This window comes from Amblyomma americanum, chromosome 7 (assembly GCF_052857255.1).
Source record: "Amblyomma americanum isolate KBUSLIRL-KWMA chromosome 7, ASM5285725v1, whole genome shotgun sequence".
NCBI lineage: Eukaryota > Metazoa > Arthropoda > Arachnida > Ixodida > Ixodidae > Amblyomma > Amblyomma americanum.
The window spans coordinates 79,517,542-79,532,290 of NC_135503.1; the positions used below are offsets into that span (position 1 = coordinate 79,517,542).

Here is a 14,749-nt window from a genome sequence, read left to right on the forward strand (position 1 = left end):
GTGTTGGCGGATATTGGTATACGGGCCCATTATGTTAACTCCTGATAGTTCTCATAGTTATCTCTTTAGCTAGTACCGTTAGGCGCCTGATTTGAATGAGAGATTTGTAGACATCAGTTAGTAGTAGCAATATAAGTTTTTACGATTTCAACCCTTGCCGCTGTGGCTGAGCAAACCTGAGTATTTCTCGCGCCTTTCGAAAATTGCCTGACCGTGGAGTGTGCAAAGCGACGTCCATTAAATACCTTCACTCCGCGGCGTACATAACACGTGACAACCTCTGCCCCGCCAGCGCTGAAGAAGCGAAGTGACCAGGACGGGAAGCACCGCAGCGCGGGTGAGCCACAGATTGTGACATGGTGTGTGCCAATTACTATTTAGATTAACGTCCACAGACATCATAACATATATGTAACCGTGAAACACGATCTTCGCCTATACCACAAAATTATTAAGCGCGCAGAAAAGAGCCCGGGTGCCCTATTCAATAAGGATCCATTTTCCGTTCGGTCCTCTGTCAGTGATCAGTCAGTTATACCCGCGACTTTCAAACGTCCCTCATTTGTTTGGTTTATTGAACTTTTATCTTTAGCAGCATCCACTGGCAGACCAGGGTAATATCACGAGATTGAAACGTCATCTTAGCTTAGAATAAGTGGCCTTCGTTAAAGTCTTTCCTTGAAGTCTCTTATAGTCAAAAGTGCCTTATTTTCTCCGTCTTCCTCTTTCCGCTCTAGGTGCATTGTACTTATGCCTCATTACTGCACCGTCATTTAGCTCCCATAGTGGCAACCATTCCGGGTCAGAGGTTGCGGACGCTTTCAAGTAAATAAGCTCTTTTTGTCGTTGTGCCCTTTTAATAGGTTCCAAGACGGTAACAACGAGCTGATAAGGATTAGATTAGAATCAAGATAAATAGCAGACTCAGGCAAATATTCCTTGACACGAAAACAGGCCTGCGCGAATAAACGAATTCGTTCCTCCAATGCCTCTCTAAAATGCACAAACTCTCATGGTTACAGTGCTTTCAATATCCATGGATCGAGCTTCATAATATGCTCTTTAAACGCCACCTCATTTGAAATAACGGTACAGTGCGCAAATTTCTGGTGAGTCAGTACTAGAAGTATATTGTTACGTGGTCCAAGATGGGAACGACGCAAGAAAGCCCGGGCACAGCAGACAGGTCAAGAGCACAGGGCCCGCACAGAGCACAGCACAGAGCAGCCAAGCCCGGAGCACGCGCACCTCCTAGACACTTCGTTCACCTCGTCTTCACCAAGAATATCCATTCTACGGCGCCGGTCGCAAAAACTCCGTCTCGGTGTAGAATAGGGCCAGGTAAGGGATGACGAGAGGTAGGGCTTGAGGCGAGAGACGTGGACAGCGTCACGCTGGGGTGCACCTACGGCATACTCTATAATTTCTACGATTAATTCAATCAGCGATCAAAATTGTTGCGTCCAAGGACGACATCTCGGCAAAACTTTGAAGAAGGATTGACATTTATTGTTTCGCGGTAGCATTACTACTCTCGACAAAACACATCTGAATACGAAGGTTGCTACAGTTCGGAATGCAGGGTAGTGCTGCCTGGCACCAGTTAAGCTGACGTCAAGACGATTGTTTGGTGAATCATAGTTCTTGAACCGAGGCGCCTCATACGCCCGGCTTGCAGCAGCTTTGGTGCCCTATTTCCAAAAGCTAAAAAAACTTAGAGGAGGCATTTAAGCTTCGCCTTAAGGGTAGGGCGCGTTAGCGTTAGTTGGTTAATGCCCATATATGCGGAATTGGTCATTCTCGACTTTACCTTCATAGGTCGCTGGGAGTCCTCATACGCCTCCTGGCACAGTGGTGCAGCGGTTAAGCGATGCGCAACTGTTCTGAGATGGCAGGTACTGCTACCGGTAGGGCTTGTGAGACCCAGGTTGCTCTTTCTGAGCAACCTCTCGCGAGCAACCATCAATTTAACTGGCACTTACCATGGTGGTCCATTCGCTCACAATCTGGTGGGCTGGTTTTGATGACGCCACAAAGTCACGTGACCTCGGCGGCCCACCCAGTTGCTCCGGTCTATCCGACTGCGAGGCTTCGGATGGGTGCCAACGCCGACGCGGGACAAATTTTTTCCGACATGGAGGTGCCAGTGCGGTCGCTTTAAAATCCACGCTTACACTGTCACTCCACTGGCATACGGGCGGAGCAGCAGTGTTTGTTAGGTCGGTAATGGGCTTTGCGGCGGCCATATGCGCATATAACTAGCAGTCACAGTGCAGCCGCAATTTAGAGGTTAGTTCTTCGTTTTTCATGTTTGGTATACCACGTAGGGCCGTTCATCACGTGAGCTGTTTGAGATTACTAAGCGACGATGATACCGGCTTGTAGGGGAAGACAATTTGAAAAGAGTACCGCATCGAATCATTGTAAAAACTATAAACGTGACCATTGTAGCTCAAAGAAACAAGCTAAAATATGCCTAAATACAATCGGGAACTCAGACAAATGGCTGGCGGAAGTAGCAATGGTGACAGAACAGTGAGTAGCAGAGCTCATAGAGAAAAACCCGTGGTGAGAAGACAAAGCACCTGACCGGAATTAGGTACTTCTTTCAGAGCATCCGACAAAACATCAGCTGCTCCCCACCGCAACCGCCCGTGAAGATAAATGAATATCTGCGCATGGAGTCTCCATCTCTTTCTTTAAGGCATGCTGAACTACAGAAGCTGTATACCTCCTTGGATTAGCGTGTCATTAAGTATGACGTAGATCTGCTCAAGCTACTCCTGCCTAACAAATGCTGCGAGTATTCTTTCACTTAGTTCTGTTTTAGACGTACCGCCGCGGACAGAACAATATGGACCACGCTTCCACGCTCGAACTCTTGTGCCCTGTTGCAGAACGGAAATTGAAATGCTTGCTGCGTTTATGTGCAAGGACAAAAGTAAATTCCATTTCCATATGCATGAAACCTATGGTAATTTCCACTAGGTAACGCGTCAGAAGCATTTATCGCCGAAACATGGCCCATATTCTTTTGTCCGCGACTGTACCTAGAATTATTCAGGGCAGCTTTGATTCAACTTCACGATATTCCTGTGGTGCATACTGGCGGGATGGCGATGCGCTGGAAATCGTCTGTGGCGAACTCTTTAACACCTGGCAGTAAATTGAGGCAGTCGTCATTTTTTTTCTGACGTATCTAAGTCGCAACAAAACACCTTAAAGCTTAATCAGAATTTTATTTCACGGCTTCCAGGGACGAATGACGAGAGCATTACCCTTGTACAAACAACTTCGGCTTTGTGAGAATGTCAGACTTTTCCCGTCAGTACACGATGCTCGTATCTCGTGATTTTCAGTTCACTGTACCATGCACATTTCTAAGGCTGAACTCTGGAGATGTAGAAGCTATTGTGTCTTTGAATCACCTGCTGTGTGTAAGTAAATCATAAATTTTAATGTACACGCTCCTTGAAACCCATTTGCTTTGCTCTATCTAGGTACACAATTTTGGCATTTCAAGTAGTCAAAAAAATAATATCAATATACCGCTTTTCAATCTTGTATATTTAAATTACACCAATCTATCACCCCTTCAAAATCTGCCTAGTTTAAGGTGGTGTATGTTTGCTCCCCAATGGTGCTATTTTGTTTTTATATTTTTAATTACAGAAAATTGCAGTTGAAACCGTTTCCCACTTGAACTTCGGCTCTAGCCAAGTCTCAAAAAATGATGAGAAGTCCTCCTACAAAAGCGTGTCTCTGAGAAGCCCAAAGTACAAGGCAAGTATCTTGTGTGTACATTTATCTGGCGTGTTGTCTTCCAGTCGTGGTGTTTTCCACAGCCCCTTGGCAAATGCAATCCGGCAATTCCCAAGCAGCACAAGTAATTGGCCCAACATTGGAACTGTATTTGCAAAGCTGGCCCTACCAAGGACCAGGATGGGACCATCCTGTTGCAATATTGGGCCGATGACCTGTGCTGCATAGGAAATCCATGTTTCTGCCTCTAGAGAGACACGGTGGTGTGAGATTGTCGCTATTAAATCAGCATGTAAAAATGTTCACTGTGGCCACTAAATCGTGAGAATGTGATTAGTATTAAGCTAGATGGATACTGCCGGTGGACACTGCATCGACATGCGTATGCTTCCGTTGGGCTGGCTTCTGCTGTAAACAGTGATTTGTCTTAATTGATACACAGGTATAACAGCAGGACTCATATTTTCTTTTACCCATTGGTAACGCAGCGACAAAACTGCGCAAACCGCATTCTCTATTTGTATCTCGAACAGCGTACGCTTCATCACAAATTACACCTTTTAGCATTCCAGTTAAGCCATGCCCCTAACAACTGTCTAACTGTTCTTTTTCTACGCCCAAAGGGTTGGTTCTCTTAGTCATTGCGGAGTTCTAGGTGTTCGTTTCGGCTACTGCATAGAAAAGCACATTTCGTTACTGCACGTGATGTTGACTATGAAAAGAAACATCCAACGCTAAAATACCTACACAACATTTACAAGAGCACTGGCGATCGTTATAATTTACTCCGCAGCCGCTCTCGCTAAGGGAAAAATATTATCATTTCCATTCTGGCCAGTATATTCACCATCAGGGTACAGACACATGCACAAGCCACCCCAAGAAAAGGTTATTACCAAAGAAAAGGTTTGCTGTTTTTCACAATGTACTGCGCAAACCTTTCCGTAAATTGACGGCGGGCCATTTGTCTGTTCTCATTCTACGCACAGCCACAAACAGATGACTCTTGGCCTACGCTCTTCCTTTGTGCCAGGCATTGCGAATCATGCATTTTCCTTCTTCATATGACAAGGCTGAACAAATGCACACTTGCACAACATTTTTTCAGTAAAACGGCCGATTGTTTTTAAAATAATAAAAAATTGTTTTCTAAAACAGACCACCTCCGGTCTAATGCTGTAAAAGAGAAATTGTACATCTATTTTTATCAACAGAGCTTTCGGATTGTCTGTCAACAAAAACTAAACAAGGCTGACACAACTGAAAAACATCACTTCTATCCGATGTTTCAACTTCAAATTCCCATAGCCGTATGTTATTTATTGGTACAAGAAATGAAATGCTGTAATTCAGACACTTTGTCACATGTACAATAAAAACTTGAATGAGCGGAGGGAGGATATAAAAATACAAATTACAAAAGAAAGCAGAACAAGGAACAGCCGCTTCAATTCAAAAACATCATGCACGATAAATTGCAATAATAAATCGTATGCTACGAGCAGATGTCCTTTAACATGTTGAATGCATGCGCTGAAAGGATTTTTTAGCTGTAAGTGTAAAAGTTTGAGCGTATTTTAGTTTTTGTGGAAGAGTATTTCATATCTTAACACCAATGAAAAAGATCCGTCGGTCTCCATATACGTTGTGCGTGGGCGGTAGATTAAAGTTGCCTAATGCTATACATTTCTGTTAGTACGCGATGATGTATGGAAGAAGGACATATGGAAGGGGTGGATGTTTCTTACGATACTGTTTATGACAGTTGCTGTTTTTAGGAGGCGTAGTGAATCGAAAGGTAATATGTGTAGGTTGTGTAATAATGGGCTACTGGGGCGATCCTGCTTAGAATGCGTCATGATTCGTAATGATCGTTTCTGAAATTTCCTGATTGGCTAGAGATATTTTTGTACGTCAACCCCCATGATTTCAGACAGTGTGAGAGATGACTGTAGATAAAGAAGAAATATGAAATACGTAATCAATTTGTGTAAGAGAAGTCACGTGCTTGTAGCAGTTTATAGCACCCGGATGCCACCTTCGCCCCCCTTCCCCCTGCTAGTAAATGGTTTTGGCAGTGCAGGTGTCTATAAAGATTACGCTAAAATATTTCAAACAAGGAGTATATTCTAGTAGGGAGTTTCCAATACTAATGTTTACAGTGTTAGCATCTACTTGTTTTCTACCAGAGTGAAATATAGTATATTTGGTTTTCTTGACATTTCGGGTAAGTTTGTTAGCTGAAAGCCATTTAGAGAAGGTAGCCAAATCTACGTTTGCTTTGGACTGTATTTACTCTATACAATTGCCTGTAATTATTATAGTGGTGTCGTCTGCATACATAAGCACTTCTCCGAATTTTAAGGCATGTGGAAAGTCGGAAACATATATAGAAAAAAGCATGGGTTCCAAAACAGACCCTTGGGGCACACCTGTATGAAAACGTTGTGGTAACGATGAGACAATATTCATGCAACTATCTGATGACGTTCATTGAAGTAACTAGAAAACAACTCTGAAATCCATTGCCTAAAACCGTAGTGCTTTTTTTAAATCGAGAAAGACTACAGCCACAAGTTTGTTGTCATTTAAAGCAGAGTTTATAATTTGTGCTAATTACTGCACAGCTGATGAGGTTGAATGGTTTGACCGAAATCCATGTTGCTGTCGGCAAATTATGTCGTATTTTTATGTAAACCTATAGATTCGATTCGCAAGGATTTTCGCGAAAAATATAATAATGGCACTTAGCACGAATATTGGCCGAAAACTATAAGGGCTTGAGCATCACCGTCCTTGGATATTGGGACAATTCGGGCTGTTTTTAGCGACGGTGGCTACTTGGCGGTTTGAAGTCAGTGATTGAAGACATGGCATAATATTGGACCCAGAATATCAATATTTTTTGTTAACATACGTAATGTGATTTCAAGTATACCTGCAGCTTTATTACTATTAGTAATTGCTAATGTTGAGTGTATTTCGTCAAGTTCAATGCTATCCACACGAAAGGAGTTTGAGAGTGAGCTGGAAGCTAAAAAGAAAATTACTTTTTGGAGCTGTTTGTGCGCCTCTGCACAAAGCAGCATTTTCAGAGATTAAGCGAAGAAATACGTGTTTGCGAAATTTTCTCCTAATTCATAGCCGACTGAAGAACAAACCTCACAGCATGATAAGAGATAGAGAGGGGTTCCGAGAATATTAACGCATAGGGTTTTCAGAGCTGTAATCACAACCATGTGCGGCCTACGACCTCCCGATGCCGCAGTTGGACGCCCTCTAAAAATTATTAAAATTTCTGGAAATCCTAAAAAAGGCCCTTAGTTCTACAACTACTGCAACCCACCCTTTCGGAGAAACACAAGCAAATACTGCAACAAGAAAAAACCCACTGGAAAGTCAACACCACGGAGTCTTCGCGACCAAGCATAACATCAAACACTCATTAAGCGAAACGCTCTGACGCAAAATCACAAGTCAGTCTCTCAAAGCTCGATACCTTACGAATCATACAAATAAACTTAGCGAGAGTGTTAATGGCCAACGAAGCATTACAGTAGCTACAAGGAAAGAGCCGACAGAATATTGGAGAGAAAACAATCATAGTTACAAGAATTTTGTAGGGCGGTAGAAACATAGTATTACTCAAATGATATTATTACGAGGGCAGCAAAAAACGGAGGAATGTCGATATCAGCGGCGACAAGAATTGACAGGTTGGGTAGGTACGTCACACAAGGGGCGTCACACCGTCACCGCTGTCACCGCCTCGGAGATCAGAGCAACAATTTTGCTTGCTTTTGGATCGCAATTACAAACATTTTATGCCCTACGAAAGTATCTGTCTGTGACTGCCTAAGAACTTTGTCCGCTTATAGTCAGCGATCTACGATAGGAGCTCTTACTAGAAGTACGTTGGTTTGGGCTAGTTTGTACATAGCTTCTAGATGATGTCAGGACGGCGCGAAAAGAACAAAGACAAAAGAGGCACAAGTCCTGGCGCCTGTCCTCTGGTGTTCTTGTGCCCCTTTTGTCTGTTCTTTTCGCGCCGTCCTGACATCATCTAGAAGGTTTTACTAGAGTAGAACAAGTTGATAATAGTTAGTCCGTTCCTTTTTAGTTACATCACTGTCAGAGCTCCCCACTGCTCAATTGAGTCATGTACTATTTTACAATGGTTGGCCGATACCTACTTCGTAGCACGCAGTTCCGCATTACGAGCACGTCTCGCACTCTGTGGGAATTGCTTCTGGACAGCGCAAAGGCCTTTTCCCCGCAGTTAATCAATCCAAGGTCGATAATCTTGTCGTAGCGTTGGATTCGGCATTCTTAATCAATGAATATTCTTCGGGCAAAGTTATGAAAGCTACTGAATGCAAGTGAAAAGTTTTGAATGACTTTTCAGGCGGTTGGTAGCTAAACCTGTAAGAAAGGGTCTGGGCTGGATGAACACAGAAGTTTCTTCCGCAATTTCACCTAAGATACTTTGTGGAAGCGTTGCGAAACAACTCCGAGGAAACGAGCGCTTGAATTGGAATACGTCCACAAGAAATAGGATTGTAGCTCTTCAGCGAGGTGTCAAATGCTGTTGGCTTTTCATTATTTGCTGCAGTCATCAATTAATGTAGCTGAGCCTGGTCTATAGTAAATCATCTCAGAAGGGTTAGTTACAGTAACCGTTCTGTTTTCGTTTCTTTTCACCGGTTTCTGCCACTAGTGGCAGATGCTTTCAATGAGCACTTTGTAAGAGTGTTTAGAAAGGCTGTTTCTTTATTCGCAAACACTGGGTAGTGAAAGCAATTCATAGCTTCATTGTTTTTTCTTCCTTGAATTTCGAAGCGCGAACTGGAAATAATTCTCAGTTTACGTTCAAACAATCCCTCTGGATAAGACGGAATGTCATCACACATACTTCAAAAGAGTTTTAACACTCTTTGAGATATCAGCCTTTGCACACTGAACGATATTTTGCAGGGTGACCAAATTCCTGAATGCCTGTAGCCTGCTGTCCTTTTACCGCTACACAAGTAAGGGAAGAAATATAACAATTAGATGTACAGGCTAGCCTCTATTTTACTAACAGAGGTCTTTCTGGTGACTTAAAAAATCAGGACACGTTTCAGTCGACGCAGACGTTGATCACAAGGTTAAAAGAAAAATTTATTCCAACGCTTTGACACATCTGAAGCGAGGACTGCTCGAGAGATTTAGAAAACCTTAGAATTCCCGTATAAAGTCTTGAGTTTATGCTTTACAACTTTTCCGTTCGTGTTTCTAGGCAGGCGGTCCACAAATATAATCCCGCCGTTAAGGTGCTTGAATGACTCGGTGTTGTCTGAAAAAACAAAATGAAAAAAAAATGCACTCATATCGGAACACTTTTCTTTTAATAGTATAATTTTCCAATATTATTTCCAATGAAGGAGCACACACCACTAAAAGCTGGCGCTCTTGTTAACCTCGATAAATATTTAACCCTCTTTAGTGCAATGGGACATACGTGACCCACTTCCTTCAAACCCAGCAATTCTGGACAAAAACATTTTTGAGCGGGACACCATTTATGAGCGCCGTTTTTTATATAATGTTAAATTTCACTATAACAATCAATATATCTGCATATCAACCGACGGCAGTCTTGTAGTTTTTTCTCTTGAGGTTTTTGCTTTCGTCAAAAACCGTTCCCTATTGGCTTCCTATGGCAGTCTTAAGTGTTCGATGCTATTGCTGGAAACACTTCAAAAGAAAGATGTTGCTATATATCAGATTGATGAATCATTACTTTCAGTATTTCCAAAAGAGTGTCTTACAATTGTCTAATTTTCAAATTTTCGACAGAGGAAGCTGGACTTGGAAATTGTTGGCAAACAGATAACCGGAGTACTTCTGTCATTTGCACGTGTGCACAAGAGATTAGGGTACGCTAGGAAACGTGTGTAGTAAGGCAGCGGAACAGATTTCAAAAGTAGCGAAGAACAGAGGAAGCCCACCTGCCACTATTGCTTTCAGCTGGGCGGCCAGCTCAGGCGACGCTGCCGACTTGTCTCGAAGGACGACGAAAGCAGTAGCCGCGTCCCCGTACCGTGTGTCAGGGAGCCCCACGACAGCGACGTCTGCCACGCTTGCGTGAGTTTGTAGCAAGGACTCAAGTTCGGTGGTGGAAACTTGCTGGTCCAGGCACTTCATGATGTCCTTGACGCGGTCCACGAAATACACGCGGCCGTCTCCGTCGTAGTACATGACATCTCCTGTGTATGAACAGGACACTGCTTGTTGCATTGCTGATAAAAAAAATCGCTTGTACTGTGGTGGCATCTAATCTTAGCCTTAAACTTTGCCTTGAAATGGAGAGGTCAGCGATAGGTATTTTCTCCTGTCTGAATTTTTCGCATTCGATATAGATTTTTCTAAACACGAGGGTTCATTTCTTGTTTGCACAGAAAAAAATGAAAACTCCTCGCCCGTCATTTGAGAAACCACTTGCGTACTCTTTAACTTGTTTGTTAAGACATCGTTAAACGAAAGTTCATTTTACCCCTCCTCCCCTTACATCTTTTCGAGTCCCTTGATGTCAATGTCTTCGTGATGGAGATTTGTATTATGCAGATTATCTTACAAGGTGAAGCTCATGTTTTTTATCTCCTGTTTTGCTGCGAGCATCCTTATGATGACGATTTTCAGTAACATGATAATGATAATGATGAATTTTTATGGCGCAAGGGCATCTGAGGCCAAAGAGCGCCATGGCACAAGGTATTTTCAATTCCTCAAGGTGGGGTCAAAGACCCATTTTCCAAGCATTTCACCCTAAATAAGCCAAGCACCAGACCAGGGGAAAGCTTGTACCCATTGTATCACCGGTGGGTACCCGGCGGCACTGGGGATCGAACCCCGCACCTCCCGCATGCGAGGCGTATGCTCAACCACTCGGCCACCGCTGCGGTGAATTGCACTAACTGGGCACCTGTGCGACTCATTTGTTTCTGTGAAAAGAAAATAATTGCCGACGTTCTCCTATTTTCTCCCACCTACTCCTCTTTCCTCCAGTGTACTGCGACAAATTTTTTGGTGGACGGTACGTGTGGTGGTATGGCGTGTAAATTATGGCAGAGTGAAACCTGCACACGCTTTCCTTATTGGTTGGGGAACACTTGCTCAACAACAACCCAGTCGTCTCACCACCCCACAACCTCAACATACACTGGATTCAAAATACAATGCAATTCTGGCGACAAGTGCAGACAAACTGCTGCCTCTCAGCCGACCTCCTTTATCGCTACCGCACTATCTTGACCCTCCCACTCATCTGAACATGTGGGCAGTCAAGGCCGCCCTCATCCACTTGTTGATTACATGGCGTTTAGCGTTCCAAAGCGACTCAGGCTATGAGAGACGCTGTGGCTGAGGGCTCCAGAAAATTTCGACTATCTGGAGATATTTAACGTGCGCTGACATCGCACAGTACACGGGCCTCTAGTATTTCGCCTCCATCGAAATGGCACCGCCGCGGCCAGGATAGAACACGCCTCTTCCTGGTCAACGGCCAAGCACCATAACCACTGAGCCACCGCGGGGGCTCATACACTACCTTTGGGGATGCCCCCTGAACATGGCAGCCCCTCCAAACCACCCATTCCCCCTCCTCGTGGGAGGCCGCTCTTCCAATTGCTCAACCAGCTGTCCAATCATGGCTAGTGGGCAGAGCTCTCCGTGAAGACCAGTCCCGTATACTCTAGGGCAAGTAGGAGCACACCTTTGAGGACGTTTTGCTCTTTTATTAAAACAAAGTAGTTACCTTTACCTCCTTATGAAACCGGTGACATTATCTGTAGGGTAATGACCTCTGCCACTGGCCTCCAAACATCCCTCTTCTGCACTGCTAGAGGCCGCCATGACGAGAATAGTTCCTAATTTTTACTTCTGATTCCTTGCCGCTCCCCTTGATATCTACTGTGCCCCCTAGCTTGTAGACAATCCGCCGTATGATTTCCGCAGCAATTATCACCCCATCTTCCTGCTTCAGCAAGAATGCTATTTTATCTGTGTTCGCCGATCTGTGCTTACGTATTTCTGGCTCAACTGTGTTTTTCCAGTTATTTTATTGTCGTAGGCTCCTTGGGAAGTGGCTAATCAAGAATAAAACTTTTGCGTACAAGCCGAGAAAAACTTACGACTTGCGTTTTATTGCAATTACTCTAAAATAAACTACCACACTAAGCCACCGACATAAATAGGGGGGTTGCATCTAAGATCTGTAATAAAAAAAGTTTTATTTACAAGAGTGCTTATTGGGGTATGATGTTGGGAGCGGTTTTGACCATCAGAATTGAGCTAAAAGGCGTTAACTAGCAGACTGGTTAATTACTGCTAGCAACAAACGTTTTAGTTGTTTAAGCAAGGCGCTTATATATTTAGTGGCTTCAAACTGAAAGTAAATATTATTTAACCGTTTTTACACATTGGAAATTGCGATTTTCTTCGCCATTCACAGCTTTGCATCCAATTTTGTGCCCGAAAAAAGGTGAGACGTACACACGGTAAATAGCGCATGCGGTTGCGCCTAAATGGCAACTCGTTTCGGTGGCAACCCGTTTCGGTGTACCGAGGTGGGAACTACGAGTTGGCTGAGAGCACGGGGCACATTCGTCGCTGTGCTCCCTGTGCTCGCAGGCATGCTGAGTGTGCCATCCAGCCGTTCGAGTTTTACCATTGTGCGGGCCCAATGTCGCGACGAGTATTGCATTCTCAAAAGTATGAAATCTAATCAAAAACATTGATAGCGATGAGCTACGAAACTGTAAGTTAGTCAGGTGCTAAACTTTTATAGTTAAAAGAAATTATGAAATATTAGTTAATCACCCTGGTAGTTAACACGTGTTACCTGTATTTTGATACGCAAAACTGAAAACAACACCGTACCAAAGAAAACGCTCTTTAAGAAAAACTGGGAGACGCCTAACCTCCGCCGTAAGCGTAATGGACTAATTCCCGTATATGAAGAAGGTCATTCTCTACTTTACAATCACAAATACCTGGGAGTGCTCATACCCCTCCTGGCACAGTGGTGCAGCGGCGCTGTGGTGCAGAGGTGTAGCACCTGCCATCGCCACTGCCCTGCGGTGATAGGTGCTGCCAGCGGTGGTTCTTGTGTCCCGGGTGGCTCTTCCCGAGCGACCAATCGTTAATTGAACTGCCACCTGCCACGGGCGGCAGTTTGCTCACTATCCAGTGGGCAGGTTGTGATAAATAAGTAAGGTCACGTGGCGTAGGTTACCTGCATACCTCCTAGGCTGCCCTCTCGAGACCACCTTCCAATGTCATGCCAGTTAATTTTCGCTCACAGCGCCGATGCCCATTTTTCAGGTCAACAGGGCCCTTAATGCTCTCTAACAAAAATGCTGCTTTTGTCAGTGCACGTTAAACATCCCCAGGTGGTTGAAATTATTCCGGAGCCCTCCACTACGGCACCTAATTATTCCTTTCTTCTTTCACTCCCTCCTTTATCCCTTCCCTTACGGCGTGGTTCAGGTGTCCAGCGATATATGAGACAGATACTGCGCCATTTCCTTTCCCTAAAAAAAACAATTATTATTATTAGAAAATTACTTCGAAATATAAGGAGAAATTACCTGTGTATAAAATCGGAAAGTGTTATCAAGTTTCTCAGTTAAATACTCTCAAACAGATTTTATAAGTGCTCAGAGTTTAGTTTCTTCTAAAATGGCGGGGAGTTTCTTGCTGCTTCGCGAAGGGTTTCCGTCAGGGCTGTGGCAGTTGCTTCAAGCTACCGCCCCCCCCCCCCCCGCCCTTCATTCTTTCCGTTATTCAGATATTTATACCGCAATCCATGCAGACTACTAAGCATTGCGCGTGCACTCTACAATCCGGAGTTATTTCGTCCTCAATCACTAACTAGAAGTTTTCTGCAGTAAAAAAAAAGTCAAAATTGAAGCGAAATTGTCAATGGAGATGGCAGTGGCCCTCAAGTGCTGCAAAAAGCATCTTGAAATATATTTATTTCCAAAGCTTCATGCAGAGAACTTATTTATACCGAACACATAAGCTCGGCAGGTTGATAATGTTTCTGCTAAGTGTCGATCACTTTGTGCGTTACAGAGAGGATTCGTAGGATGCCTAGAAGTTATCGTTAGCGACTTCTGGCATCAACGAAACACGCAACTGAAACATGAATGCTAATTGTTCTACTTTTCTTCCTTGCCACAGGTTTTGCAGCCTCCGTTTAACTGAATACCATAAACCATTACTGTATCGAAGTTCTTATTACTGTTGACACCTTTTATGACTGCTTTCTATTCTTTAGAACCTTTCCACTGGTTCAAAAAGGATGAATGAAAAATAGGAGCTCATTTTTTCAAATTATAACTGCGCACCTCAGCTCCACATTTCAGTAGAACGAAGAGAACAAAGGCAAATATAGAAAGATTGTCTCCTCGGGGTTTCATAAATTACTTGCGTTGTCGTCAGCCTGTCTTAATTTTCTTTCAGTTAAGTCGAAAGGCAATGAGCGCATTAATGTCTGGGCTTACCTGATCGACACCAACCGTCTTCATCCATAAACTCTCTCGCCAGCTCCGGATTCTTGTAATACCCTGTCATTACGCTGGGGATCCTGAAGTAAACTTCACCATTTTCACCCGGTCCCACCTTCTCACCCGAGTCTAAGTCGAGGAACTGCGTCAGAACCGAAAGGTGGCCACGTTACCGAAAACACTCTGGTCTCGTAGCAGGCACCGCAGTTTCCTTTTGGCAACTATGGCGCGTCGCACTGAAATGTTTTGTCTTTATCGCCTTATCCGCTTGAAAACTGAGCTCCAGCTAAACAAAAGAAAATATTCGGAAACATCTAAAAACGCCAGAAAGAGCACTGCCACTCCGAATTCACATTAAAAACAACTGGAAAGACAATCTACTGGTACTGGTACAAAATAATATGATGGGAACGGCAGAGATCAAAATTGGCAGTGGC

The 14,749-nt window shown here is 43.8% G+C and overlaps 1 protein-coding gene across 1 annotated transcript in view; it reads right to left on the bottom strand.

Annotated features, from left to right (window-relative positions):
- Positions 1-8,969: 8,969 nt before the first annotated feature.
- Positions 8,970-14,749, bottom strand: part of LOC144097271 (putative 4-coumarate--CoA ligase 2) — a 31,560-nt gene continuing 25,780 nt past the window's right edge. The window contains exons 7-9 of the mRNA XM_077630015.1: positions 14,310-14,454; positions 9,753-10,010; positions 8,970-9,097 (exon numbers count right to left, since the gene is read on the bottom strand). Coding sequence (XP_077486141.1) covers positions 8,970-9,097; positions 9,753-10,010; positions 14,310-14,454 — 531 coding nt within the window. The remainder of the gene's footprint in view (positions 9,098-9,752; positions 10,011-14,309; positions 14,455-14,749) is intronic.